Source organism: Exophiala spinifera (genome assembly GCF_000836115.1).
Source record: "Exophiala spinifera strain CBS 89968 unplaced genomic scaffold supercont1.6, whole genome shotgun sequence".
Taxonomy (NCBI): Eukaryota; Fungi; Ascomycota; class Eurotiomycetes; order Chaetothyriales; family Herpotrichiellaceae; genus Exophiala; species Exophiala spinifera.
In genome coordinates this window covers 2737894-2765135 of record NW_015622518.1, presented here as the reverse complement: position 1 = coordinate 2765135, position 27242 = coordinate 2737894, and the positions used below count along the sequence as shown (strand labels likewise).

The following is a 27242-nucleotide window of genomic DNA, read 5'->3' as shown; positions in this document are numbered from 1 at the left end:
ATGAGTGGTTCTTTCAGATCCAATGAACGGATGAAGGGAGACTTGAGATTCTACCATTTGTCATGCTCCAAAGGTTAGGAGCCTTCGGAATTCCAGAAGGATGAGATGGGTAAATCCAATAACAAAAAGTCGTATATGTCCTGGGACGGAGCTGTTGATGAGCCAGCTGGTGCTCCGTCTGCAACATTCATGTTTGAGGGTGCCTGACCTTGCTGATCCCGCGGGTCGGTGAGAGCGGAATGCCACTCGAGCTGTTCAAATCGATCTCCTCGTGCTTCCTGTATCGTCAAACTTCGGTCAGGCTGGGCAAATGGGAAACTCGGGTGATCACCGGCCACTCTTGCTAGACATTCTTCACTGGCGCGGGGAAGCATTTCCTCCAAGAATGGACGTAACCAAATGCCACTAATACCGGCAAGGGCTCGAATTGATCTTTGTGCATCGTCAAGCGTCGATCCCCACCGCGTGCGCCGGAATTCCAGCAGAAGAAGTGCCATAGCACAGGCACGGCCTGATTCCTCGTAAGAAGTCTCGCCATGCCAGAAGCAATAGATGACTATTAGGGCCGAGGTGGTAATCCGCTGCACCTGGCGCCACGTCGGTGGCAGATTGGTGGCCTCTTGAAGTTGTCGTCCCTCGTGATTATCTACTGGAGGTGTGGCTGCGTGGGCCATTACTCTGATTCCAGGACCGAGAATGTTGAAGTAAATGGAAAGGAGTGTTTGGGCCGATCGAACGCAAATGCTGAGAGATGAAACCCAGTGCGACTTCAACAGTAACAGAGGGCTCCGAAGCAGAATTCGCGACCTAGAAGGCAACATTATAAACATCAACCACTCATGCTGACCAAGCAGCGAATGAGCACTTATCCGCGACGACTCACCAGTGCATGTGGTTGAGGGCCAATGTCTCACACCGGAATACGAAAGAATCTTCGCTATGCCACTTGCTGTCCCAAGGCTTGCCGATTCTGGAGTAAACTTGTCCAATGACGTCCTCCAGAGACATAACCTTCTCGTATGAATAGTCTTCGTTATAGAGCTTGTTGACGATCTGCCCGTTCAGACTCAAAAGGTCGAGAAGGGACCTCAACCGAGGTTCTGTTTGCAGTAGTGGCTGAAAGACAGAAGGATCGTAATCGTCCGGTTTGATATATGGTGGAGTATTATACGTCATGGCAGAGTATCTAGAAATCGTAGGGTGAGTATTCATAAGTGGAGCTCAAGCGGAGGAAGGAGAGAGCAAAACTTACAGGTCACAGAAGAAAAGCAACAAATACAGTCGAGCTGCATGAAAAGCGTTTCGAACCCCACGACCTCGATTGATACCAAGCTCGTGTGCAGCTCGTACAGCTTGGCCGATCAAATCTCTTGCTCTGTTCGAAGTGCTCGTGCGTAGGACACAAACATGCTGAAGCAAGAACGTCACGACCAGGTCAAAAGTCGACTCTCCAGCGTAATCCTCGCACAAAATTGTGGACAACTCTAGAAAAGCCGGGCATATCTGGGGATCGCGAAGCTCAAAAGTCGAGTTTGCGAGAACGGCAAAGACTAGAGCAAGTCGATCCATGGGAATCCCAGTTGTATGTAAGTCAACGTCGCCGAGAGAAGGGTTGGGATCAGAGGCACTCTGAAACAGGGCTGCTGCTGAAGCCTTAAGTTCTTCCATGTTGACAAGGTCTATCGGAGCGCTATTCGACCTCCTCAGGCAGGATAACATCTGCACTAGATCGTGCAGGCCAAGACCGGAAATAGTAGAAATCAGACTGGGTCGGCGGGAGACTGCCAGGGCGCCAATCTTGCCGCTGCTTGTCTGTTGTGGCTCGACCAGAACGCAATGGAAATCATAATCTATCACGATAGATTAGAGAAGGTCTTTCTCGGATATTGGTGTTACTGACCATACCGTTCCTTTGCCATTCTCTTGACAAGGAAGCATACGATGTCAAAGGGTTTCCGAGCAGAGACTCCCGCGAGTCTCAATGCGTGATGAATCTCTGATGTCGTGTCTGAAGACGAAGAATAACGCCCCGTTAGAGGTCTTGATGGATTAAAAGGGTTGTCGCTCGGTGGAGGTCGGGGTGTAACAAGCAGGGACGCTTCCACTGAAGAACTTGAACATTGGATCACAGACGCGTCCATCCGTCTAGATCTTGAAGATGTCAGGTGAAGCCAAATTGAATGGAAGATCAGTACAAATCATCGTACCTTGGCTTGTCCCTAACGGCACACGGTAGGTCATTCCTGAGGCAAGCTCGACAAGGATATGGAGGCTGGCATCGTCGCTTTGTTTTCCGGCAATGCTCGCATGCTTTCGAGGACCGTAAGCCGGTTCCAATTACCATGTTTGCTTCTGATGTGTATGAGGCCGTGTTTGCCTTCTAGGAGTGGCCATATTCGAGGAGATTAATGAGACGCATGGATATAAAGCAGATGATGGAAAATGCTTTGTAGAGAGCCGGACTGTCACTTACTGGGGTATCTGCAGCGAGTTGGTTCTAGGGAAGGGCCACTTAGGGGCCTAGTGCCTATTTAGGCTTGATAAACATGCAACTGGCTGACTTTTAACTACCGAGATGCGGGGTACATGACACTCTCTAGGTGCCCTGTGCCTGTAAGTACCTACATAGGTAGCTAGCTACCTGGGTGGTTACAGTAATGATATTCTCGCGCTTAGTCAGATGATTGAGTCGCAGCTGAACCGTCCATTCTTCGTCGACTCCACGAACCCCCATCATCGTGAACCTTATCCATCATGCTGTTGATGGTCGAGCTAGAGTGAGTACCTGAATAGAGTGTTCTCATTGTCCGTCTTGTCGTGGAAGGCAGCTTGCGTGACTGTTTGAGGATCCACAATGCCATATTTGCGGTCGCGCAGTCGATTTTGGTGCTGCAAATACACACGCAGCACCATACCACCGACCACGGTGACGGCGCCGGTGGTCACCACCGCTTTAAAGCATGTCGGATAGTGTTGAGCCACTTCTGTTGTCTTGACGGTCAGGGGTGATACGCCATTGCTGATCCCCCAAGCACACCAAATGATGCCTGAAGTGAAGGCTCGTTTCGTGTGACCAGATGTGTTAGCGAAGGCCAGAGCTAACACCGTTGTGTAACAGGCTGCAAACCATCCGCAAAAGATGAAGCCGAAAAGGGCTCCGGCACGTTGAGTGTCCCAGTCCAACTTCCAGATTAGACATGCCCCAAGAATGGTTAATAACTCAGTGATTATCAAGAGCCACGTGCGGCAGTTCTTGATCAATGTCCCCAAGAGCCCAGTCACAAGACACATGACAAAGACACCGGCGCCAAGCGAGCCTGCGATCAAGACAGCCTGAAAGTGCGAGTATCCCAGGCTGTTGACGATGATGGTGTTGAATCCAGATACGGCTCCGTTGATGAACTGAAGACTGAAGGTCATAATGAAGAACAGCCACGTTTTCGGGTCGATCAAAACTTCAATCACTTGGTAGGGCTTGAATCTCTTGTTTTCGATACCGATTTGCTCCGATCTCATCCTCTCCACGGCCGCCACTCTTTCGTCATGCTTGAGAAATGTCGCTTCAACAGGGTTGTTGGGCAGTAGCCAAAAGAGGAGGGCTCCCCATGCGACCGTGATGGATCCAAGGATGATATACATGTATTTCCAAGGATGTAGTCTGCCATGGATGTGACCGATTCCATACATGAGCATAAACCCGAAAAATCCACCTAGGCCTTGCGATGTATACCATACGGCATAGCGGAGAGGCTGTTCATCCCGTTTCCACCACATTGCAACGATGAGTGAGCAGCCGAGAGGGACGGAACATTCTGTCACCCCGAGGAAGAATCTAAAGAACGGCAAGGTTAACCATATGCATCAAGAAGAGACATGTGTAGACAATGAGAGATACCTTTGAACCATGAAACCTTCGTATCCGCCCACGACGACGGTCAAGATAATAATCACGCCCCAAGCAATGACCGTACAAGAGAGATATCTACCGATTGGTAGCCTTTGCACCAGATAGGATGCCGGAAGCACTTTGTCGGGCAGTCAGAAACTCCATTATCCTCCAGGAGAAATCACTTACACGCAGCCAAGCAACCCCAGTAAAATATGAGGGTGGCATTCGAGTATCGATGCAAGTTCAAGATTGGCTCGTGGGTCTTGGGATTGACGCCAGCCACTTTGTACAGATGCAGATCCTGAACTATTCCGAACTGTGCTGCACCTGAGAGAAGGATCTTGTCGATGTATTGAAGCATGAAGGTGACGATGAGTAAAGGCATCAAATAGAGGTCGATCTTCCTGGTGACGCGTCTGGTCTGCGCTAGGGAAAGCTGGGCCGGGGCAGCATCGTCGACGAGTTTCAAGGCAACGTCGTCGTCGTCCGCAGCGGCGGTAGCATTCGCTGGATCTTTCTTCATAGTGCCAATGTCTTCATCTTGGATGACTTGGTCACCGCCACTCTCAACATGTGTTACACTATCTTCCTTCATGTTGGCTCAAAGGATAAGGGCAAGATCAGAATGTCGTCGACTGGCTGAGAGGTGTAGAGGAGTTGCTGAGGGAGACATATGGTTTTGAAATAGGCAGAGGCCATGGCTCATGTTCCTTTCTGGGCCTTTCACGTTGGTGAGATGGGATATGGTCTAGAAGATGAGTTGGGCTGGTGTCAAGAAAGTCTGGGGTACAGAAACAGGGCCTGGGGCGGCTTACCGCGTGGGAACTTGAAAGAGGGGGGCGGCGGTAGGGGCAGTTCTTCCATATCCGCACACCATCCAACTCCCATCATTTCACATAGTGTCCACCTCACACTATTCCAATCCATATCCGCAGCAATCGCAGGTCCATATCCGCAACAAGACCCTCGCTCGCTCCATTTCCGCAAAACCTTCGGCAGCCTAGCTAGCGTGAACGTCAATTGACTTCGCATTCGACCAACTTGACCCGTCGGCTCGGCCGGCCAGCATGTCCTTCTTTTCTAGACCACGTTGATTGTCCTACAAACCCACCATTACTGGAACATCACTACTGTCTTTGGAAGCAGCGTTGCGTGGACTACACAGCAATGGCGAGGTCTTCGAGAGGGTATAAATGTCTCTACCAGACCTATGGTCTTTAGATGGTCTGGCAAGCTCTCATCTCATCTTTCTGGTCTATCAGATACGTTGAGTGTCACTTGCTCCCTTCTGACAGCTCAACAAAATGGCAGACTCAGTCCATCCGACACACCGAGTCGCCCTGGAGACTTTAAATGACATTCTCGATGACTTCCAAATTCCTCGCTGTACGCCCGAAAGTGGCCCGAAAATCATTTTCAAGGGTGCGATTCCTCCGGCAGAGCAGACCCATAGCCAGAAGATGAACCTCTCCCTAATTGGAGCAATTCCCTCACTTGCCAATGCTGTTGCAGCCGCTCAAATCTTCGAGGCTCGAAAAGCTGCTAGACAGAGCATCGAGATCGACCTCCGGCGCAGCCACAACTATACAGATCCAGATCTTGGAATGACACCGACTTTGAACGGTCAGGAAATCCCCATGGATGTGCTTGCCGGCAATCCATTCTTGAAGACGATTTATGAAACGAAAGATGGCAAGAATGTTATTTTGTCTGCCGTTTACGTCGATCTGGCATACCAGTGGACTGCGCTGCTCGATTGTCCAATGACGGAGAGTCGTGTTAGGGAGGTGGTCGAACGGTGGAATGCCGAAGGTCAGTATGAATCCGCATCTCCCAGGTTATGGTGATCCATCACGCGTGCTGATATACGTCACTTCGTTGAAGATCTCGAGGCTGCCGCTGCCAAAGCTGGGTTACCAATGGCCATTATCCATTCTGAGGAATCATGGCTCAGTACTGAACATGGCTCCCACCTGGCCAAACTGCCTATCGTACCCATCGACAAGGTCGTTCACCACAAGAATTCAAGCGACGAATTCCACTTCCCTGCAACCTACCTCCCGGCATCCCCAGATCGACCTCTATCGGGGTTGAAAGTAATTTGCATGACGCATGCAGTTGCGGGACCTAGTACAGGACGGACACTGGCTGAACATGGCGCTTCAGTGCTGCAAGTTATGTACACCCACGGTTACGAGCATCCATTTGTGTTCACATATGCAAACTTGGGTACCGCGTCCACTCGCCTCAACCTGAAAAAGGAATCCGACTGCCGTCGCTTGCGGACATTGATCAAAGACGCCCACGTCTGGGTCGACAACTTCCGTGAAGGCGGGATTAGCAAATTCGGCTTCTCGGATGAAGAAATCTGGGAGGCTAATCCTAGCATGATCATTGACCATGTCCGCTGCTATGGAACATCGGGACCTTGGAAGAATAAGCCGGGATTTGATATGCAAGGGAGTGCTTCCAGTGGGATGATGGCCCTGATGGGCGAAGGCTCGGAGGATGGTAAGCCCCAATGGCCTCCTGGGATGGTCATCAACGATTATGTCACGGGATACTATTCTGCATTAGCCATCATGAGTGTTGTTCTGCGGAGATGCAAAGGCGAACTCGACCCGCGGGAAGGGTGCCGCATCTCTCCGAGCTTGTGCAGCACGGGTATGTCTATCATGAAGTACTTCAAGACTCGAGACCGATTCCCGGCAACGGAAACGCCAGCCGCCGTTGACGCCAATAACACGGCCTTGGGTCCCGAGACGATCGAGGGCGACACCCCATGGGGATATCTGAAGACGTTGGCTCCTCTTCCAAAGATGAGTGCCACGCCGGTGCGATACGAATTCGGGTTGTTGGACGGACTCGGTGCCAGCAAGCCGGTGTTTCCTGGGTTCGACGATGGGTATGACACGACCAAAATTGAGCCTAACAAGAGAGATCAATGGTTCAGGGAGAACGCCATGGGTGCCATAGACAGGTTAGAGAGACTGAGGAGATTTGGTGAGGAGGAAAGGAGAAGGAATGCTGGCTCGCTTGAGGCTTTCATCACCCAAGTGAGTGATGTTGGCAAGGTCGACATTCCAGATGTGCAGCCATCCACCGTGGCTGTGGCATGATTTGTGCGCCGGAGGTGATACTTGGCGCCGTGTTCTCTTCGGATCTGGTTGTTATCACCATTCTTCTTGTGCTTCTCCCAATGCCAACCTCAAGATTGTGACACACCCACACGTAGGTAAGAGTGTTGGCGGTGCCACCACCTTCCCCTCGTCATGCCTCACATGGAGGAGGCAAGAGAACCAAGGCTGGGCATAGATAGGCCATGCTTGATAGCCAACTCATGAATAAAACGAACTGTCGGTGCAATGATAGCCACTGCAAGCACATGCTTGATGGTTGCAGATGCCAGCCGCAGACCTTACAGATGGCTCATGGAGTGAGAAGAATATGTCCGGATAGAAGTGGAGAAAGAACAGATCGACAGCCTGGAGATGAAGATCTTTGGAGTACAGTTGTTCCAGATTGCTATAAACAACCGGCGACGTCACTTCTTTTCGATCTTTGGCGCCTCCAAAAGCGCAAACAAAGCCGTCGTCACTCCCAACATGCAACACCCGCCCACGATATAAGCCGTTTCGCGTCCGACCCACCAGAACAAGGTACAAAATACGACCGGACCCAGGGCCCTTCCAAACTGACCCCAACTTCGTAGCGAACCCAGCACCTGTCCACGGTTTCCTTCCCTTGCCTCGAAACTTCCCAGGCTATTCAACCCCGTCACGACTGTCGCCGAAGTGACAGCCAGCAGTGCACCTGCGGCGTACAAGCCACTTGTATCTCGTACGCGCGCAAGCATGAAAAATGCCAGTGTGCACGAGACCACGCCCAGGCGCACCACGGTCAAGGGCGGTAATCGCCGGACAACGGATCCTTGGAGCAGAGATGCAACGAGACCGACGAAACCCAGTAGTCGACCATTCAGTTTCGACGGCGACGGGTGACTCGGGTACAGTACCGATGTGATCAGGAACGGCAACGAGAATTCGAGTCCCGAAAAGGGGAGGAGGAAGAGGAAATGGATGGCGTTCAGAATCGCAGGGTTGTTTGTGTGTTTGAACTTGGCTGGGACGTCTCCCTCCTGCTTGCCTTTGGGATTCGTGGATGGGGCCTGTGGTTTCTGCGCCACGGGCCTCGTCTCCGGTAGTGCATAGTATAAGTATACCGTCTCTACGATGATGAGAAGCAAGCTAAACCCGGCTGCCGTTGCGAACGGGTTCGCTGCGACGGTCGTTATACTCGCAAGTCCAGCCCCGAGGGCCGGTCCGAATGTGAAGGCGACGCTGAAGCATGCACCCACCAGCGCCATCGTCGAACCCCGCTGTTCCGGAGTGCTGATATCTGTTGCAATCGCCGTTGCAAGCTGTACGTTTCCTTCGCTGAGACCGCCGACGATTCGAGACAGGAGGAAGGTGCGGAAATCGACGGCCACGCACCACAGTGCCACGGAGGCGATATTACCAGCCATACTACAGAGGAGAGCTGTGCGGCGGCCATATTTGTCTGAAGCACGGCCGATGATGGGGGATGCGATGGCTTGGAGGAGAGAGAACAGCGAGCCCAATGCGCCGCCGAGGAGGATTATGTCGTATTTCTCATTAATGGGAACGGCGAAAGATTGTTTGTACGCGTTGAGATAGTGCAGGATGTTGTTCAAAGTGCTCTGAGGGTGCGCTTCGAGATTGCGGTAGAAAGTGAGCAGCGAGGGGAATAGCGGTAGGATGAAGGTGAACGAGATCTACCCTGGGAGTCAGTATCCTGCTTCCGCCGTTTCGAGGTGACCACGTCGTGCGTACCAAGTCCAACAACAGGGAGATGAAGAGAACTCGAAGAATCTTGTTCCTCTGCAGAGATGGTGCGTGTTCCATGGTTTTCGTAAGTCGTCAGAGTCGTCGGTCTGAGGTGTAGCAAGAGACAGCTTGTTCTTGTCGAGTCTAGTAAGGGAGAGGGTAATGAAGCGACCAGCGCGTTCGTCGAAAGCTATTAATAAAAATAGAAACACTTTTGATACAACCGCAGAGAGGGAGTAAAACCGGGCGAGAAATGCAGAAAGAACAATAATGCTGAGATGCGACGAGGACGAAAGAGGATACATTCCTCGATGTGCATGCGCAGTGTGTGAGACCACACGGAGGTCGGAGGTCGGCGGCGGACAGCCACGCGACATCGGCGGAGCTGCGCAGCCCTGGACAGTGGAGTCTCGATTTCCGTCGCCCCTTTTACCCTCAGCCTGATCATACCACGCGGATGCTGAGATGTGAGAGTATGAACGGACACCGCAAGTCGGGTGTTTTACTATCATGGGTATTGCGGATGGGCTGTGTAGAACACAGGGATTTTCCCCAAGAATGATTGACTATGTACTGTAAGACCAGCCAACAGAGGCGAGGACTACATCATCAACATCACGCATGAGACTTGTCTTTGTGACTACGTGCCATTAGACTACATTTCTGTGTCAAAAAGAAGTCGAGGGCTTGAAATCTCACTGCCCGTGTCCTTCGTGTCTTGGTGGTAAAGGTACGAGTAATTGTGCTGTCATCCTCAGCATCCTCAGCCTCGTCATCCAAACCCTCCCAAGGTCGTCATTGGAGAAAATCATTCTATTTGATGCATCATTATCATCGCCATTCGCCAGAGTTTAGCGTCAATAGCGGTCGGACGGCATACGGAATCTTTCAACCACCACTTCCAACTGCCATCGTGGTTTTGGTCCTCCAATCTTCAAAGCTAGCAGTCATGTTCTCACTCTTCTTGGGTCCCCTGCGCTTCTGTTGGTCTTCCCAATCACCTTCTTCCTGAGCAATCATTGCGTGAAACTTTCCACCCTGACCTCTGCCAAAATAGACTGCGCCTTCCTCACGTTTCGCTACGCGTTCGGTAACCAATACGTACTTCACACTGCTCCCGGGTGCTTCGAACATAGCATCTCCAAGAATGGTCTCCATCTCGGTCCGCAAGGCTCGTGCTCCGGTGCCCATAGTGAGCGCGTTTGAGGCAACAACGTGCAAGGCAGGGGTGGTGAATCGCAGCTCAATACCAGATAGAGAGAACAATGTAACATATTGAGCCACAAGGCTATTCCGAGGCTCTGTCAATATTCGCAAGAGCATGGAATGTGTCAGCGCCGACAATGCCGTTGTGGTTGGTATCCGCCCAATGAGTTCTGGAATGAAGCCGTAAGATTGGAGATCCGCCGGAGTAACCAAGTCCAGAGGGTTGAAGTAATTCAGCTCAGCCGACGTGCCATCTGCGGTATGGTCATCTGGCGAGGGGGTGGGAGTAAAGAACGGCAAGTGCTTCCGGTATAGCTCTTCTTCCTGTGAACCGGGTAAAATGGGCACCGGAGCGTTGTCTGTAGACTTCTGGTCGCGGGCGTATGACCGTAAATTGGAGCTCGAGCGCACGCTGGCACCAAACCCGATGCTTCCTTTCGTCAGCCGGTCCAGGACATGCTTTTGGAGGCCGACGAAGGCACCGCTGAAGATAAACAGGATATTGTCTGTTCTGACGTTATAAACTTCGCCCTTCGCAGGTGTAGCTGCAGCGCCCGGTCCTCCTGATGAAAACCCAGCACCTAAAGGACTATTGGTCGGGTAACTCTGTGACTGGCCGCCAGCCCGAGGAGCATTGCGTTCAGGTTTAGCCTGTATCTGAATGGTTGTCCCCTCGATGATCTTCAATAAAGCTTGCTGTACACCCTCGCCGGAAACATCTTTCCCATGACTGACTTTTGCTGTGGCAATCTTATCCACTTCGTCCAGACATATGATTCCCCGTTCTGCTCTCTCCACGTCGTAGTTCGCAGCGGCCAGTAAACGGTGGACACAGACTTCGGCATCTTCGCCTATATAGCCTGCTTGTGTGAAAGGCGTGCAGTCCGACATGGAGAACGGTACTGATAACACTCTTGCCAATGTTTTAGCCATGAGTGTCTTACCGACGCCACTGGGGCCGAGCAGCAGTATATTTGATTTGTCGAGCGTAAGTGGGCTTGTATCTATCAAGGGCATTCCACTCGGGCGTCCGTTGACTGAAGAGGCGCGGCTATTGCTCATTCGGACTGTAGATTGTTGGCCGGGAAATTCGTCCTCGACTGGGTGGCGCTCTCTTCGCTCTCGTTGTGCCATTAATTCTTCCTCCTCTTCTTCCCTCCGTTGTAACTCTTGTATCCTCTGATAGTGATTAAATACAGCCACACTTAGCACTTTCTTGCTCCTCTCCTGCCCAACGACAAACTGATCCAAATGCTGCTTCAGCATCTTAGGGGTAAGTCTGGGTGTAGTGTAAGACGCCCCGCCCAACGGCCCGCTGGTGGGTTGTCCGGGCTCGTATGACCCGGTGAAGGGTTGGTTGACAAAATCGGATCGGTGAAACTGAGACGAAGATGGTTGGGTAGGGCTGCTGGAGAAGGACCGTCTACTCAAGGCAACGTAGGACGTTCGCAGTCGATACGGGATCGCAGCGGAAGACGCTGCCATGGTGCCGTCAAGGGCAGGGCACAGGAAGACAGGCAGTGCACTGAATGCCTGCATAGCAGCAGGGTGCTTCGAGAGAAGCAAGAATAATGATATTTACACGTTGTCGCTGTGTCCAGATGTCGAGATGGTGAACCAGGATGACTCGACGCATGCGGAGCTCCGCGCCTTGTCGTCCTGATAGTCATAGGCTCGCCAGCGTTACAGATCGCCATCGCTCCGCATGCCCCCAGAAGGCGTCATGCTATTCAGCAAGTCACGTGCCTTGGCTCGTCCGAGGAGTCTAAGTTAATGCACTCATGTCCGTCCTCATATGCGACTTACCTGGTAGGTTTGAGTACTATTGAATGATACTACAAGTACCTGCAGGTAGGGAGTTACTGTAACTCGAGTCATGCTCGTACATCAGCATTGCGAGCGATAGTATCTCGCACTATTCCCACAAAACATTATGCCATACGGCTGCTCAGCTCTCACGACGAAAGACTCTCAGTCCAAGTCTGGCTTCAACGGCAAGACGCTCGCCATAATACTAGGTCTAGACCGTTTCACGGTGTCGTTAATGCCTCGAATACTTGTTGGGCGCGCTGTGGAAGAGGCATCGGAACGGAAAAACTTTCGGCAGCAATAGCAGACATGTGCAAGGTTTGGCGGGGTCGCCTCGGTCTGGCTGCGCCTATTGGTGCCCTATAGGCTATTGATGCCTCCAGGCGCCTGCGGTGCCTCTGGCGCCCGTGAAGCTCCCCCACAACTGATGTCATCTCGCCCATAAACACCCCCGCTAGCATCAGTCTCATGCCACAGACGAGTAAACACCTCGTTCGCCGTTCAACCTTTTGAGCTACCAACCCATTTGCCTTCCACTGTCCTCGTCGCTTTCAGAAGAGGTGGAATAAATACTGCTTGATCACCAGAATATTCCAAGCAAGAACACAATCATCTGCGTACTTCCTTCTGCACTTCGAATCCCTAAAAGCTCGAAGCTCGTGCCCTTGACCATGGCATCGAACCAAGCTTCGGAGAACTCTGTCGTGGCGGCAGCTGGATCAAGTGATGCTCCTCCTGATGGTACAGGTAAGTCATGCCCGGCATCAATTTCCTCAAGCTCCTGGCTCACTCCCTTGTAGGCGTAATCCAACTCGACCCCTGGCTCGAGCCCTTCAAAGACGCCCTCAAACATCGGTTTGCGAAAGCCCAGAAATGGATTAAGACAATCAACGACACAGAGGGTGGCCTCGAAAAATTCAGTCGAGGATACGAGAAGATGGGCTTCACCTTCAGCCCCAATGGAGATATAACATATCGGTATGCAGCTACAGCTAGGAGTATGGGCAAGTGGCTGACACTATGGTAGTGAATGGGCACCAAATGCCGAGCAAGCCTACCTGATCGGAGAGTTCAACAACTGGAACAGAGACTCGCACCCGATGAAGAAGAACCACTATGGTGTATGGGAGCTGCATCTCCCTGCAAAAGATGGAGTGCCTGCCATACCTCACAATACTAAGTTGAAGATCTCCCTCGTCATACCAGGAGGGGAAAGAATAGAGAGGATCCCAGCATGGATCACACGAGTCACGCAAGATCTATCAGTCTCCCCGGTGTACGAGGCTGTGCTCTGGAATCCCCCATCATCGGAGAGATATGTTTTCAAAAACCCTCGCCCTCCGTATCCCAAGAGTGTCAGGATCTATGAGGCTCATGTCGGCATCTCCTCGCCAGACCTCAAAGTCGCTACCTACAAGGAGTTCACAAAGAACATGTTGCCGAGAATCAAATGGCTGGGCTACAATGTCATACAGCTGATGGCCATCATGGAGCATGCCTACTATGCCAGCTTTGGGTACCAGGTGAACTCCTTCTTTGCGGCGAGTTCGAGATATGGCACTCCTGAAGACTTGAAAGAGCTCATAGACACCGCACACGGCATGGGCATCACTATCCTTCTAGACGTGGTCCATTCACACGCCAGCAAGAATACCCTCGACGGGCTCAACATGTTTGATGGCAGTGATCATCTCTACTTCCACGAAGGAGGCAAAGGTCGACACGAATTGTGGGACTCGAGGCTTTTCAATTATGGTCACCACGAGGTCCTCCGCTTCCTTCTTTCTAACCTCCGTTTCTGGATGGAAGAATACCAATTCGATGGCTTCCGCTTCGATGGTGTAACGTCCATGCTGTATACTCATCACGGCATCGGTACAGGTTTCTCAGGGGGCTACCACGAATACTTTGGCCCTTCCGTTGACGAAGATGGTGTTGTCTACCTTATGCTGGCCAATGAGATGCTTCATAACATCTACCCCAACTGCATCACAATCGCTGAGGATGTTTCGGGTATGCCAGCGCTCTGCTTGAAGCTCTCGCTCGGAGGCGTGGGTTTCGATTACCGCCTCGCCATGGCTGTACCCGATATGTATATCAAACTACTGAAGGAAAAATCCGACGATGAGTGGGATATTGGAAACATTGCGTTCACCTTGACGAATCGTCGCCATGGAGAAAAGACGATTGCATACTGCGAGTCGCATGATCAAGCTCTGGTAGGTGATAAGAGTCTTATGATGTGGCTCGCCGATGCAGAGATGTACACACATATGTCGACGCTGACAGAATTCACACCTACCATCGAGCGTGCCATGGCCTTGCACAAGATGATCCGGCTTGTCACCCATTCTCTTGGTGGTGAAGGGTATCTCAATTTCGAGGGCAACGAGTTTGGACATCCCGAATGGCTCGATTTCCCGCGCGCGGGAAACGACAATTCCTTTTGGTATGCGCGTCGCCAACTAAACTTGACCGATGACCATCTGTTGAGATATAAGTTCCTCAACGAATTCGACAGAAGCATGCAATGGACCGAGGAAAAGTATGGATGGCTACACTCACCACAAGCGTATGTCTCTTTGAAGAACGAGCTTGACAAAGTTCTGGTATTCGAACGTGCTGGACTCCTGTGGATTTTCAATTTTCATCCGACCAGGTCCTACACAGACTATCGCGTAGGCGTCGAGGTGCCAGGCGTGTACAGGATTGTGCTTGACACCGACGACCCCCAGTTTGGTGGCCTAGGACGCAACGCGAAGGAGACGAGGTTCTTCACCACCGATATGCCGTGGAACAATCGCAAAAACTTCACGCAGGTTTATATCCCAACCAGGACCGCTCTGGTAAGTCCAGCCGAAATCTTTCCTGATACTCTAGAACGCGAGCTAACGTGTATGTGTGTACGTGTAGGTTCTGGCTCCTGAGAGTACATTGTAAGAGCAACGAAAAGCTAATGTTTGATGCCGAAGTGTCGCACATGCAAGATGAAGGAAAGGGCCAGTCTTGAGAAGGGGAGCCAGGACATCAATGCTTCGACATATAATGTTTAGCATATCAAAAGTACCGTCTTTAGCATATCAAACACATTGTCGATGAGTGACATGCCACCATAAGTACAGCGTACTTGTCTAGTTGTTTAGAACTGCAATATATGGGTTAAAAGTGGAGTGCCTAAAGCGCATGCTTTCGAGGAGGATTCATTTACATCGTTCCACGGAGTGGAGGGTATCAACAAAAATATACTGACAATCACCCACGTCGCGAGTGGTGCTCGCCAAAACCCATGTCCCTTCCTTTTTGATACAAAATTCCGATGGAGAGGTCTGTCCGCTCTCATCTGTGGCCATTTCCCTGGCCAAGTCTCCTTCCCAAATCCCACTCTTCTCTACACACTCGCATCGCCAGCCCCGGCACGAGTTCTTCCTCCTTCTCTTTGGCCCGGTTCCACCTAGCCTTGCCCAACAGCCAGTCGGTGAGGGTGACGACCTTGCTCGTCTTGTCAAAGCTACTGTCCTCGTCAGCGTGCTCGATCGTGTGGCTCGCTATGCGACCCTCGGAGTCGAACGTGAAGATGAACAAGCCAGAGAATTCGTCGTCGTTGCTGAGGTTGAAAATGGGCTTGTCACCGCCCAGCAATTTCGAAAGGCCCCTGTTGATCCCACCGTGGGATACTTCGTTGGCTTGCGCAGCTGACGAGGAGGCTGAAAAGTGCGAGGCCGTGGAGGTCTGGCCGTTTTGCTTCGGCTCGGTCTGCCAGCGCACAACCAGCTTCTCTGCGCTGAGATCTGCGGGTTCGTCGTCGCTCTGAGGAATGGCGTACGTATACCCCGTCCGGACTATCTTTTCCGAGATGATTTTCAGCTTTACATTTCCGACAATGGGCACACATCCCCAGGCGACCGGGCAAGTCCACAGGGCGGCTCGGTATGCGACTTTCCCCTTGACAGCAGGGAGGTGGGGGTGTGTCGAAGGGAAGAGGTGGAGTGTTACGTCCGGAGACAGGATTTCTTGAGGAAGGGGTTTTGTGAGGATGTCGGGAAGGAGAGGAGACAGTCGTCGTAGCGCTATGACTGTGGTCAGCTTTTCGCCTTGCAAAATGTGGTTGAGGAGTGTGTTACTTTTACCCAGTTTCAGCAGTCGCTCGTCCGGTGGTTGGTGGTCACAGTCTTTTCCCGGCGTGGGCGGTCCAAGCAGTTCATCCGCAGGGCCGAAGCGCGGAGAGGAAGCAGTGAACCATAGTTCTGACAGTGGCTCAGGTCTGACCTGGGCCAAATACCTTCTAGGCAGTATCTGACGCGGAGCACTGTTGCCAGCTGAGGTAGATTTGTGGCGGCATCGACCCGGCGACGGGGATGAGGGTCTACCGGTCCATGAGGAAACTGAGGAACGGGTTGTCGCTTTCGGGAGCTTGCGCATTACCTTGGAGGTCATCTAGATGGAGGAAGCATAGTTGTTTGCAATATCAATGTGAGGGTTTCCGCAATGAGCGAGCGGGTGCTTTGTCGTTGACGTACCGAATGTCAACCGAGTCTGGTGGAATTGTGCAGGTGGTTCGAGGAACAATATGTCTATCAAACCAGCACCATCGAATCAGGATGACGTCGACTCGATCAGGCTAAGCTTCCCTTCCTTACAATACTCGTACAGTACGAAACATCCCAACGGCCCTCATATCTCGTATCCGTATCCGTATTCGTTCCCCTCCGCAATAACCATTTTCCGGCGCTCTCCCTCAGCCCCCGTTTGTCTATCTAACGGCCAGAGGCGCCTCAGCGCTTGGGCACGTAGCGCTTTACTTTGCATGATAAGTCGTACTTGCGTGGATCTGAGATTCTTTGTCATGAAGAGCTGTACCGGGCTTGAGGGTTTGACAACAATACCTACAATTCACGCGATGATCCATACTCTGCGTCCACAGCTCGGTGCTGTGCCGATAGCCGATGCTGAGGGGTATGATCACTGTGTTGGTTGTACTTGTTTGCACCCGTATCAAATCAATGACTTCCCAGTACCCATCCATCCCGGGAAATGACCCTCTTCTCCTCATCTACAGTTCGACATGCGCGATGAGGAAAGAGGTGGTACAGTTGCACTCCGGAGCGCTTTGACAACCGTGACCGACTGGGACGGACCGGACGATCCAGATAATCCTCGCAACTTCTCACTGAGAAGGAGGACATGTTCAACGATTGCCGTCACATTTCTGGCCTTCGTGAGTACGCTGGCGGCTTCGATCTACAGTCCAGGCCACGATGAAGTATCGAAAGCCTTTGGTGTCTCAGACGAGGTGGCAATTCTCCCGTTGTCACTGTACTCGTGCGGGTTGGCATTCGGTCCTCTTGCGGGAAGTCCCATGAGCGAGACGTTCGGGCGCAAGTCGGTCTTCTTGAGCACAACGCCACTCTTTGCGCTTTTTACCCTTGGGGCTGGGTTCTCGCAAGATGTTGCGTCGCTAACCATCTGCCGATTCTTCGCCGGTGTCTTTGCCTCTCCCGCAATCAGTTGCGCGTCGGCGACTATCGTCGACTACACCGCAGGACGGTATCGAGCTGTGTCGTTGGCTTTCTACTACTCGATCCCCTTCTTCGGTGCCGTATTCGGGTACGTAAATCACCGGATGCCTCAGGTCATATTCTAACGGTCGTAGGCCTCTTCTGGGTGGCGTCATCGTCGAAAAGAAAGGCTGGCGCTGGACGCAGTGGATCACGCTATTTTTCATTGCCGTGTTCTACATCCCGATCCTGTTCACTAAGGAAACGTACAAAAAGACGATACTACAACGACGAGCACGGAGGCTGGGCGTGCACCAGGTGCCTCAAGCTAAGAATCCCGTCCTGGCCTCCATCAAGCACTTTTTGACAGCCTTGCTCATTCGACCGGTTCACATGGCCATCACCGAACCCATCGTGACCTTGGTGTGCCTCTACAACGGATTCCTTTTCGGGCTGATGTACACCTTCGTGGTAGCCTCGCCGTGGGTATTTCAGCACTACTATGGCTTCGACTTGATAGCACAATCATTGTCGTTTCTTGGTTTGATGGTCGGCACTGCACTGGCACCTGGCCCTCTTATTGCAATCGACCTACGTCTCTACCAGCCACGCCTGAAGAGGTTTCGAGCAGTTCACTCTGACACAGAGGCATTTCCTCCCGAGTACAGACTGTATCCTAGTATGATTGCGTCTTTCACCTTGCCTACCTTCTTGTTTATCTTCGCCTGGACCTCGCGTCCAGCGATACACTGGATGGTGCCGATTGTGTTGCAAGGGCTGACGATAATGGCGACCGTGATGATTTACTCCTCGGTAAATTTGTTCATGGTCGACGCGTACGGACCGCTCTACGGAGCGTCGGCGGCCGGAGCAGCGATGCTGTCAAGATACGGGTTGTCGGCGGCGTTCCCACTGTTCGCCCTCCAGCTTTATCAGAAACTAGGCGTAGGTTTCGCGACCACGTTACTGGCATGTTGTACTTTAGCTATGGCTCCTATACCATGGCTCTTCTGGCGATATGGAGACCTTCTCCGTGCGAAGACGAAGTACGAGACAAGCACATGAATGAAGGACTAGATTCAACCTCTTCTCGTATGGTACTCATGGGCTGTCGAAGTAGATTGTGCCCAGGAAGACCGACCATTGGGAGGGATGCCAAACTGTAGAGGGGCGGTAGAATTAAACGGTTGCGTGTGAAACCCTCGAAGAAAATGAAGGAGGGCCTAAGAAACCAGAAGCAAAGTGCGCTTGTTTTCGCTACGTCTCGTCAACTATTGTGGTGTCCACTGTTAGTGAACTTGTGATGCAAACATGGCGTCTAATGAAGCATTGACTTCTGGCCTTCTAGACAACGAAGAGGGGAAGGTGGATTGGCAGTCCCAGCCACGTGACCACGCCCCCTATGCGAGAGCCTCGTCGACACTCTGATTCTTGTCGTGGGAGAACTCATGTCATGGCTAATGAATGTGCTCCTGACAATGGGACGAGGATTTGCTTGCAGAAGAAAGCCACCCTCACAAGATGCCCTTTCATGCGCTCCTTCTTTGTCCAGGCCAGCTCCATTCTTGACAGCGGCAGGCTAGAATCCGGCTGAAGGAGGCATGATGAAGCACATCCGCGCAGGACCAGGGCAGGTTCAGGGCATCTCTCCATACCTCAGGTAGCTAGATCGCTTAGTCGTCGACATTATATTGAAGTGACTGCCATCGCCGAGAGTCAGAAGCTCGGCACGCAGAGGTTTTCTCAATGTGCCAGACTGTCGTTCAGCAATTTGACCTTGTGAATTCAACTCAATCGAAACCCGTCATCTCTTCCTTCTCCCACACAATCACCCGTTCCTCCATCCTTTGATGCGAACTGACTCTGGCATCGTGAAAGCGTCATTGACCGTCGGTTTCCTTTGAGCTGACATCAACCCAGGGCTCCAAGAATGAAAGACGTGGTTGCATCACGTTGGTTTGCTTAGTGACCATTGATCAAAGCAGGTATGTCCACACAAATCCTTCTCATCAAAGAAATGACAAGACAACTGGAATTGTCAGCTGGGAAAGAAGTATTTGAGCCCAGACGTCTTCAAAAGAGAGATTCAAACGTGTCATCTCACAGTACGTACCTTCTTCCACTGTCCCGAACCTCCAACCAGGCCCAAAGAGTCACTGTTGACACGTACTGCTCATAGACTGTCGAAATATTGTGCCATCATGTTGAAAGCACACAAAAACACGCGCAAAGCCACACCAGACGATCAAATTCGCTTCTTGATCGCGTGCTGCAAACACTCAAACTATGGAAGAGTAGGTTCCAAGGCGATCTGTAGGGGAGCAATTATCAGCTGACAAATGCAGATCGATCATGCTGCCGTTGCAACAGACTGTGGAATTACCAGCAAGGGAGCATCGTAAGAAGCGTCCTTCATGTAGTGGTCTCAAAAAAGCTGAACCATAACACAGGGCCAAACGGTATGAAAGACTGTTGAAAGCATACAGCACCCCGGAAGGTACATGCGAGGTCGCAGACCCTGATGATGATGCCGACGACGATGAAGTCCCCATGGCAGCATTAGCTCACAAGAGAAAGGCGACTGATGATGATCTTGTCGAGGCGAGGTCGACCAAAAAGCAGGCCAACAACAGACAGTTCATGGCTCCATCGACTGTGAAGGCGTCAAACATCACCGCACCTGATATCACCAGAGCTTCGTTGAAGAGTCAAGTCCCTCCGGTCGAGCAGAGAAAAACGAAAACGGCGGCCCCCGTCAGACTACCCAATCATCTCCCTGCTCGCCCTCCCTCGCCACGTCCCTCGAGCCAGCGAACGACGGAGCACATGTTGTTCCCGGATATTCCCCCTGCTTACTTTGCACCGATGCCGAGCGCACATTATCCTCCGCCGTACACTCACCTCATGCCATCTTTCCCACCAAGTAGATACGACTACTTCTCACCTGGCAGGGTCCCATCTCCTGATGTCCCTAGGGATTTTGTTAGGCGCTATCAAGAGGCAAACTCGATGCTCCGTGGGGATGATCATGATCTTGATAGGCACAGTAGTGGAGAGTTGTTCAAGCCCGTCATTGGAGAGCGTTACCCCATTCGTCTCAAACCGCAAGCTCCTCCTGTTCAAGGCCATGGCGCTGTCGATCACCAGCCAAAGATTCCACCTCCGCCACAGGAGGTCCAACCAGCTCCTGCGAAACCAATGGCCGAGAAGGAAGACTTTAATTCGGAGTTGTAGTTGTAAAGTAGCTGCAACCCGTCATCTTGAAGGTCGAGTCTGCGAGCATTGTCATGAAAGTTGGGTGAAAGGCTTTGGATCAATCTGGCTGACCCTGTGACGGGTACGAAGAAAGGAGAGATGACGAGAAGAATGTTTCGACAACATGAGGACACCCTATCGAGATCAGCGATACACCCAATACCATGGTCGGAGACTGCCAGCAGATACCACTTCTTGCGCACGTTCGTCGCTGCCAGGAAGCCTCCCAATGTGTGTGGTAGGAATTTGGATGTTGTGGATAGACAACAGGATACAGAGCAATTCAATATGTTCTCTTCTTGACGAGAAGAGCAATTTGCACACCGTCGCGTCGCGTCGCGAGTAAGGCGGTCAAGACCCAAAATCATTGAAGCATGGCACAAGCGTGTCGCGATGCTGTTGTGAACACAATTCGGCCTCCCTCAAATTCTTCTTCCTATGCTGGTCCTCCTGCACATCTTCCTCACCACAACCTTATCATAAACACATCACTCTCCGCATCCCCTGCTCTCGTTCGTCCTGAAAACTTCATCAAAACCACCACAATCAAAGACGGGTCTTGGTGACTCCTGTTCACGACAGATCTTGTCTGTAAGGTAAGTTCCTGGGCATCGCCTTGCTTTCCATCACTACCTCCTTCACTCAAGCCCTTTCCAACACAAAACAAACAAATTGGCTGCCTCAAACGCTCAGCAAAGTGCGGTTTCCTGGCCTTACCATATGTTCTTGTGCCCTGACCGTCCCCGGATGTGACCGCGAACACGCTCCGTTCCTCCATGGGACTGTCTTTCTCGGCTCTTTGTTGTTGGACAAGGCTAACATCGCGTTCAATCCAGTGATCCTCGACGACGAACACCTTCACTTTCCTGTCTCCCAAGCAAAAACATCAACAAGCATCAGTTGGAACCACATTGGAAGCAAAGGGCTAACATTCAAGATAAGCCACAGGTAGTGACTCGGTCTCGGTCGTCGAGCCAAGATGACTCTTCGACGCGCTCGCGCCACCAAGCGCAACCTTGTTCGATGGACTGGTAAGTCTTGAAGATATCTTCCATCCAGCAGCCGATCTTTGACATTGTTACAGACGACCTCGACAAGGAAGTGTTGCTTGTTGTCCAATACGCTTGTGCCGAGGCTGGAATCAAGTTGCCATGTAAGAGCCTGTCGGCCTTGTTTCCCTTATCGAAGCTAACCAGAATTTCATCAAGGGGCCAGAGTTGCGGAAATCATGGGTCCTCACTTCACCGAAGGAGCGATCATTCAGCATCTCGCTAAGCTTCGTACTCTGATGGAGAGACACGAAATCCCGGTCCCACCCTGCCTCAAGCGTGGAATGTTGACGAAGACACCCTCCAAAGTGTATGGAAACGTCACTCCCAAACGCATCTTCGAGAGCATTAAGCCTCTCTATGCCGGCAGCCCCAATGCAAATGGTGGTGAAAATCGATCCGTCTACGAGAAAGTCAAGGTTGAAGAGCGTGGATCTCCCACCCTGCAGGTGAAAGGTCGGATGCGTACTGGTGGCCGTGCTCGCGACATCAGTGACGATGAAGAAGACGATGACACTTTGCCTGAGACACTGTATGATTCGGATGTCAGTCCAAAGAAGAAGCGTCGTACTGCTAAGAAGAAATCGTCCGCAAGCATGAATGATCTCCCGGCAACTCCGGAGCAAGCTACCAAGACCAAATCGACTGCAAGCATTAATGACCCTCCACCGACCCCAATGACTCCATTGACGCCAGCAACTCCAAAGCAGGCGGTCAAGGGAGCTGGCCAAAACTCGGTCAGCCGAATTGCGCCATCCACTCCTCCAAGTCGCCGCACCCGAGGCATCAAGCGTGACTATACCTTGATTGACACTGTGCTGGATGACATGGATGCCGATATTGATCGAGATGACGCTGAGACTCTTGATGGTGACGACTCTTCCAACCCCGGTGATGGAACCGCAGTTTCCGAGGAAAAGGTCCAGGATGATAGCATTGCGGCTACAACCGTCAAGACCATGACAACTGCTCAAGACAACAGCGAGATGCCGAACCTGGGTGGTGACATTCTTGGAGCCGTGGCTGACAGCATCAACCCTGCCAACATCGATCCCTTCGTAAGTACATGCCACATGTCGGCGGTTTGTATGTTTTACTGACCTTCGGATAGACCAACGCAGAATACCTTTGGCCAGGTGTCGATACCATGTTCAGCGGCCCGCCTATTAGTGGCTTTCCTCCCGGCACTGTCAATGGAGCAGCCTTGTTCAAGACAAACAACTTTTTCAACAATGGACAAATGAACATGCAAACCTATGATATGCCAGCCGCTATGGGATCTGGCGCCACTGCATCTGGCACCATGGGATTTGGCACCATGGGATTTGGCACCATGGGATCTGGCACCATGGAGTCTGGCACCATGGGATCTGGCACCATGGGATCTGGCACCATGGGATCTGACACAACGAGCTTTGCACCAGAAATGTTCCGCCCCAATTCAATTGACTCCTACCTTTACCAGGCCAGCCGCAACAACTCGGTAGCCACTGGTATGACTTCCTTCAGCTCTGCATCGGACTCGCAACAAGAGCAATCTCAAGTCCAGATGCCTGCAGCTTTGGCATTCAATGATGAAGAGCTCTTGGCCCTCGAATTGAATGAACTTGCAGCAGAGCCAACTCTGAACAACACGGAAGACTGGAAAGGCGACGATGTTTTTGGATGGGACGACCCAGTCGACTCTGCCATGCACCGCAATGTGTTCGGTTTCTAGGTAAGATCCTTCCCCAGTCAGAGACCCGAAGGAGGGCTAATGAAATCGGAGGTAGGCGCTTCAAGTCCGACTTCCACCAACTATGATTGCGCATTGCACAGAGGCGGACATTTGATGGAGTCATTTGGAGCACGATGGCAGTCCAGACTTTTTGACGGAGAGGCATGCGTGGTGTAGTCCGGGCAGAGTTTCAACCGTGCAAAGAAGGAGTTGTCATGCTCATTGCTTGTGCTTTTCCCCCTCCCCCAAGTCAGCCGATTGGACTTTCGATTGAATCTCGCCAGTTCCACAAGAGATGAACCATGGCTGGCTGCACATCCCTTTTATTTGGCATGTATGATGAAGTGAACGAAGCTGGGGAACGATGAGTTGCCAGGGCGGCGCTATGAGAAAACAGAAAAAACGAAAAATCACATAGGACAACAACCACAACAGAGTTGTTTATTACCCAAGATGAGCTCTTCCATCGTGACCTCTGTTCCTGGCGTCCAGATCATAACGCAAGGAGTTGTCTGTTGTCGGTTGTCGGTCGTTGCTCGGTCTCTCGGCACAAACCTGGAGGCCAAGGCGCTAATCCTAAAACAGGGTAGGCCCGTTTCCAGGGCCTTCGAAGCGAATCTCCAAAAATTTTATGGCTGCTCGACGCCGGGATATGAACCTCTTGTCTTCCTGCATCTCTACACCTCTGTCATCGCTGCTTTCCTGTCATCGTCTATTTCCCTCACTCCTGTTATTGTGTTGGTAGTGTCCAGTTGTGTCCATCATGCAGCGCGCTCTGTCCTCAGTGGCGCGATCTTCGCTCTCCTCCTCCTCCCCATACTCCAGATCTGCCGGCAAGAGTTTACAACAACTCCGATTCGCTCACAAGGAGCTGCGATTTGGTGTAGAAGGTCGAGCTCAGCTGCTGAAGGGTGTTGAAACACTTTCAAAAGCTGTCGCCACTACCCTCGGTCCCAAGGGTCGCAATGTGTTGATTGAATCAAGCTACGGCTCACCCAAGATTACTAAAGGTATGCGCCCGTGTCCGTTCCGAACGGGACGTATTGGCTAACTAAGAGCTAGATGGTGTCACCGTCGCGAAAGCTGTCGTTCTCCAAGACAAATTCGAAAACCTCGGCGCCCGCCTGATCCAGGATGTCGCCTCGAAGACGAACGAGGTCGCTGGTGACGGTACCACCACCGCGACCGTCCTCGCCAGCTCCATTTTCTCCGAGACTGTGAAGAACGTCGCTGCAGGATGCAATCCCATGGATCTGAGAAGAGGTACACAAGCGGCTGTTGAGGCCGTTGTTGACTTCCTGCAAAAGAACAAGAAGGATATCACCACAAGCGCCGAAATCGCTCAGGTCGCTACGATCTCTGCAAACGGCGATACCCATGTTGGCAACCTCATCTCCAATGCTATGGAGAAGGTCGGAAAGGAAGGTGTCATCACAGTCAAGGAGGGAAAGACAATTGAAGACGAGCTCGAAATCACCGAAGGCATGCGGTTCGATCGTGGCTTCACCTCCCCCTACTTCATTACCGACACCAAGTCACAGAAGATTGAATTCGAGAAGCCCTTGATTCTGTTGTCCGAGAAAAAGATCTCAGCTGTGCAGGACATCATTCCTGCTCTCGAAGCCTCGACTCAACTGCGCCGACCTCTCGTCATTATCGCTGAAGATATCGATGGCGAAGCTTTGGCCGTCTGTATCCTCAACAAGCTCCGAGGTCAATTGCAAGTGGCTGCTGTCAAGGCCCCAGGCTTTGGTGACAACCGCAAGAGTATCCTTGGTGATATTGGTATCTTGACAAATGCCACCGTCTTCACTGATGAGCTCGACATCAAGCTGGAGAAGGCAACCCCAGACATGCTCGGATCCACCGGAAGCATCACCATCACCAAGGAGGACACAATCATTCTGAACGGTGAAGGAAGCAAGGACGCCATTGCTCAGAGATGCGAGCAGATCCGCGGCGTCATGGCTGATCCTACTACCTCTGAATACGAGAAGGAGAAGCTTCAAGAGCGCCTTGCCAAACTTTCTGGTGGTGTCGCTGTCATCAAGGTCGGCGGTGCTTCCGAGGTTGAAGTCGGTGAGAAGAAGGACCGTGTCGTGGATGCGCTCAATGCCACGCGTGCTGCTGTTGAGGAGGGTATTCTTCCCGGTGGTGGCACTGCTCTCATCAAGGCTGCTGCCAACGCCCTCAAGGACGTCAAGCCCACCAACTTCGACCAACAACTCGGTGTCAGCATCATCAAGAACGCTATCACACGCCCAGCGCGCCGAATCGTGGAAAATGCCGGCCTTGAAGGCAGCGTTGTCGTTGGCAAGCTCATGGATGAGTTTGGTGGCGACTTCAACAAGGGCTTCGACTCTGCCAGCGGTCAATACGTGGACATGCTGTCAAAGGGTATTGTGGATCCTCTCAAGGTAGTCCGCACCGCTTTGGTCGATGCATCCGGCGTTGCTTCGCTGCTTGGTACCACCGAGGTTGCCATTGTGGAGGCTCCAGAGGAGAAGCCTGCTATGCCACCCATGGGCGGTGGAATGGGCGGCATGGGTGGCATGGGAGGCTTCTAAGTGTAGCGCCATACACTGCGCGACGCTACCTCTCTGAACTACTGCTTACTACTTGCCTACCTGTCCTAGGCCTTGTGCACAATTTCCTGCGTTTTAGCGACTGTATTCCACTTGGCATGGCTGCACTCTCGGCGATGACGGGACAGGATGGGACGGGACGGCGGCGACGATTTCTCCGCCAAAATGTTGGATCTAGACGGCAACCGATCTCAGTCATCGCATGGGAACCGTCTGGTATGAGAGACTAGTCGCCGATCGGACTCGATATTACCGACTACCTACCATCCATCACCTCACTCTTGACTTGTACATTGCATTGCATTTCTGTCACACCAACTCCACTCAACATGTTTTCTTTTTTTTTTCGAAGATTGTGTTGCTTTTTCTTTTTCTAAGCCAAAAGCATTTTCCATTAAACAGGTCGGGAACTTCTGATAAGGGATATGGTTCAACCAAACTATGGTCTTGTCTCTCGGGAGGGGCTCATGTGTGCGCACGACCGAGAGCGGATCAGAGTCGAGATTGTGGACGGCGGCGATTGTGGCTGTGGATGTCTCGATGTTGGTGGGTGAAGGTAGTATAGAGAACCGTGACGGGAACCCAGGAGGAGTGTTTGGGAGTTGTCTGATTCGACAACACGAATCTTGTGGTCGTCATCGTCGTCGGCGTCGTCGGCGGTGGCTGTGTTGGTGGTGGATGATTGTGTATCATAGCTAGCTGATCTTGTGTAGGTTGAAAAATGAGAGGGCATTTTGTGCCTGCGTGTAAGGTATGGATGTATGTATGTAATAACAAAAGTCGCAACTTGTAAACACGATCGCCATCACGGCAAGCTAACATTTTTTTTTAAATCTCTTGAGTCATTTTCTGTGATTCGTTCCTAGGTACTAATTCGAATTGTACCCGGGAAGAGAGAGAGAGAGAGAGAGAGAGAGAGATATTCTATCGGGGGATGAACTCCATGGCCTCCGTCTAACGAGATGCCTACTGATGGACATCTCATATCAAGGCCTCCAAATAAGTAGGTGTTTGTTTATTCTCGAGTAGTAGTAGTACTCCGTACCTACTAGAGGCGAGGAAAGTACCTTTTTTTTCTTCTTATTATTTCTTCCAATGCCCACAGCCCCCGAGTCGGATGTGTATGTGCAGGTGTCGTCAGCGAGTATAGATAGTATCTACCTGAGCCACCTTCATGCCACGCGTGCGAAAATCACCATGTTCACCGCGGCGCTATTGACACTATCGCTTTCCAAGAACAAATTAAAAAGCAAAAGAACAGTAGGTACCACATGTGCTTCTCCGCCAGAGTCTCAGAGAGAGCACGGCGGACCTTCTATACATTATCGGCCTCTCAAGCCAAGAAACACACGAGCGTCGAGAGCTACGTACCAACCAGTGATGTGTAGAT

General features: G+C 51.7%; 11 protein-coding genes across 11 annotated transcripts; 6 read left to right on the top strand and 5 right to left on the bottom strand.

Moving 5' to 3' along the window:
- Window positions 1-74: 74 nt before the first annotated feature.
- Window positions 75-1919, bottom strand: PV08_08975 (uncharacterized protein; the record flags this gene model as incomplete). The annotated part of the gene is made up of 4 exons (XM_016383297.1): window positions 75-807; window positions 884-1186; window positions 1253-1850; window positions 1901-1919. The coding sequence occupies 4 exons, from the start codon at window positions 1917-1919 to the stop codon at window positions 75-77; spliced, it is 1653 nt and encodes a 550-aa protein (XP_016234000.1).
- Window positions 1920-2772: 853 nt separating this feature from the next.
- PV08_08974 (uncharacterized protein) lies at window positions 2773-4484 on the bottom strand (the record flags this gene model as incomplete). Its single annotated transcript, XM_016383296.1, has 3 exons — window positions 2773-3832; window positions 3896-4025; window positions 4076-4484. The coding sequence occupies 3 exons, from the start codon at window positions 4482-4484 to the stop codon at window positions 2773-2775; spliced, it is 1599 nt and encodes a 532-aa protein (XP_016233999.1).
- Window positions 4485-5193: 709 nt separating this feature from the next.
- Window positions 5194-7008, top strand: PV08_08973 (uncharacterized protein; the record flags this gene model as incomplete). The annotated part of the gene is made up of 2 exons (XM_016383295.1): window positions 5194-5701; window positions 5774-7008. 2 exons carry the CDS (start codon window positions 5194-5196, stop codon window positions 7006-7008), a joined length of 1743 nt encoding a protein of 580 aa, XP_016233998.1.
- Window positions 7009-7433: 425 nt separating this feature from the next.
- Window positions 7434-8814, bottom strand: PV08_08972 (uncharacterized protein; the record flags this gene model as incomplete). Its single annotated transcript, XM_016383294.1, has 2 exons — window positions 7434-8684; window positions 8743-8814. The coding sequence occupies 2 exons, from the start codon at window positions 8812-8814 to the stop codon at window positions 7434-7436; spliced, it is 1323 nt and encodes a 440-aa protein (XP_016233997.1).
- Window positions 8815-9624: 810 nt separating this feature from the next.
- PV08_08971 (ATP-dependent Clp protease, ATP-binding subunit ClpX) lies at window positions 9625-11481 on the bottom strand (the record flags this gene model as incomplete). The annotated part of the gene is made up of 1 exon (XM_016383293.1): window positions 9625-11481. The coding sequence occupies one exon, from the start codon at window positions 11479-11481 to the stop codon at window positions 9625-9627; it is 1857 nt and encodes a 618-aa protein (XP_016233996.1).
- Window positions 11482-12422: 941 nt separating this feature from the next.
- PV08_08970 (1,4-alpha-glucan-branching enzyme) lies at window positions 12423-14678 on the top strand (the record flags this gene model as incomplete). The annotated part of the gene is made up of 3 exons (XM_016383292.1): window positions 12423-12498; window positions 12552-12729; window positions 12779-14678. The coding sequence occupies 3 exons, from the start codon at window positions 12423-12425 to the stop codon at window positions 14676-14678; spliced, it is 2154 nt and encodes a 717-aa protein (XP_016233995.1).
- Window positions 14679-15087: 409 nt separating this feature from the next.
- PV08_08969 (uncharacterized protein) lies at window positions 15088-16185 on the bottom strand (the record flags this gene model as incomplete). The annotated part of the gene is made up of 1 exon (XM_016383291.1): window positions 15088-16185. The coding sequence occupies one exon, from the start codon at window positions 16183-16185 to the stop codon at window positions 15088-15090; it is 1098 nt and encodes a 365-aa protein (XP_016233994.1).
- Window positions 16186-16813: 628 nt separating this feature from the next.
- PV08_08968 (uncharacterized protein) lies at window positions 16814-18311 on the top strand (the record flags this gene model as incomplete). The annotated part of the gene is made up of 2 exons (XM_016383290.1): window positions 16814-17355; window positions 17402-18311. 2 exons carry the CDS (start codon window positions 16814-16816, stop codon window positions 18309-18311), a joined length of 1452 nt encoding a protein of 483 aa, XP_016233993.1.
- Window positions 18312-19447: 1136 nt separating this feature from the next.
- PV08_08967 (uncharacterized protein) lies at window positions 19448-20480 on the top strand (the record flags this gene model as incomplete). Its single annotated transcript, XM_016383289.1, has 3 exons — window positions 19448-19540; window positions 19592-19644; window positions 19697-20480. The coding sequence occupies 3 exons, from the start codon at window positions 19448-19450 to the stop codon at window positions 20478-20480; spliced, it is 930 nt and encodes a 309-aa protein (XP_016233992.1).
- Window positions 20481-21480: 1000 nt separating this feature from the next.
- PV08_08966 (uncharacterized protein) lies at window positions 21481-23267 on the top strand (the record flags this gene model as incomplete). Its single annotated transcript, XM_016383288.1, has 4 exons — window positions 21481-21532; window positions 21586-21654; window positions 21710-22608; window positions 22662-23267. The coding sequence occupies 4 exons, from the start codon at window positions 21481-21483 to the stop codon at window positions 23265-23267; spliced, it is 1626 nt and encodes a 541-aa protein (XP_016233991.1).
- Window positions 23268-24030: 763 nt separating this feature from the next.
- On the top strand, window positions 24031-25834 carry PV08_08965 (hsp60-like protein; the record flags this gene model as incomplete). Its single annotated transcript, XM_016383287.1, has 2 exons — window positions 24031-24277; window positions 24330-25834. 2 exons carry the CDS (start codon window positions 24031-24033, stop codon window positions 25832-25834), a joined length of 1752 nt encoding a protein of 583 aa, XP_016233990.1.
- Between the last annotated feature and the right edge of the window lie 1408 nt (window positions 25835-27242).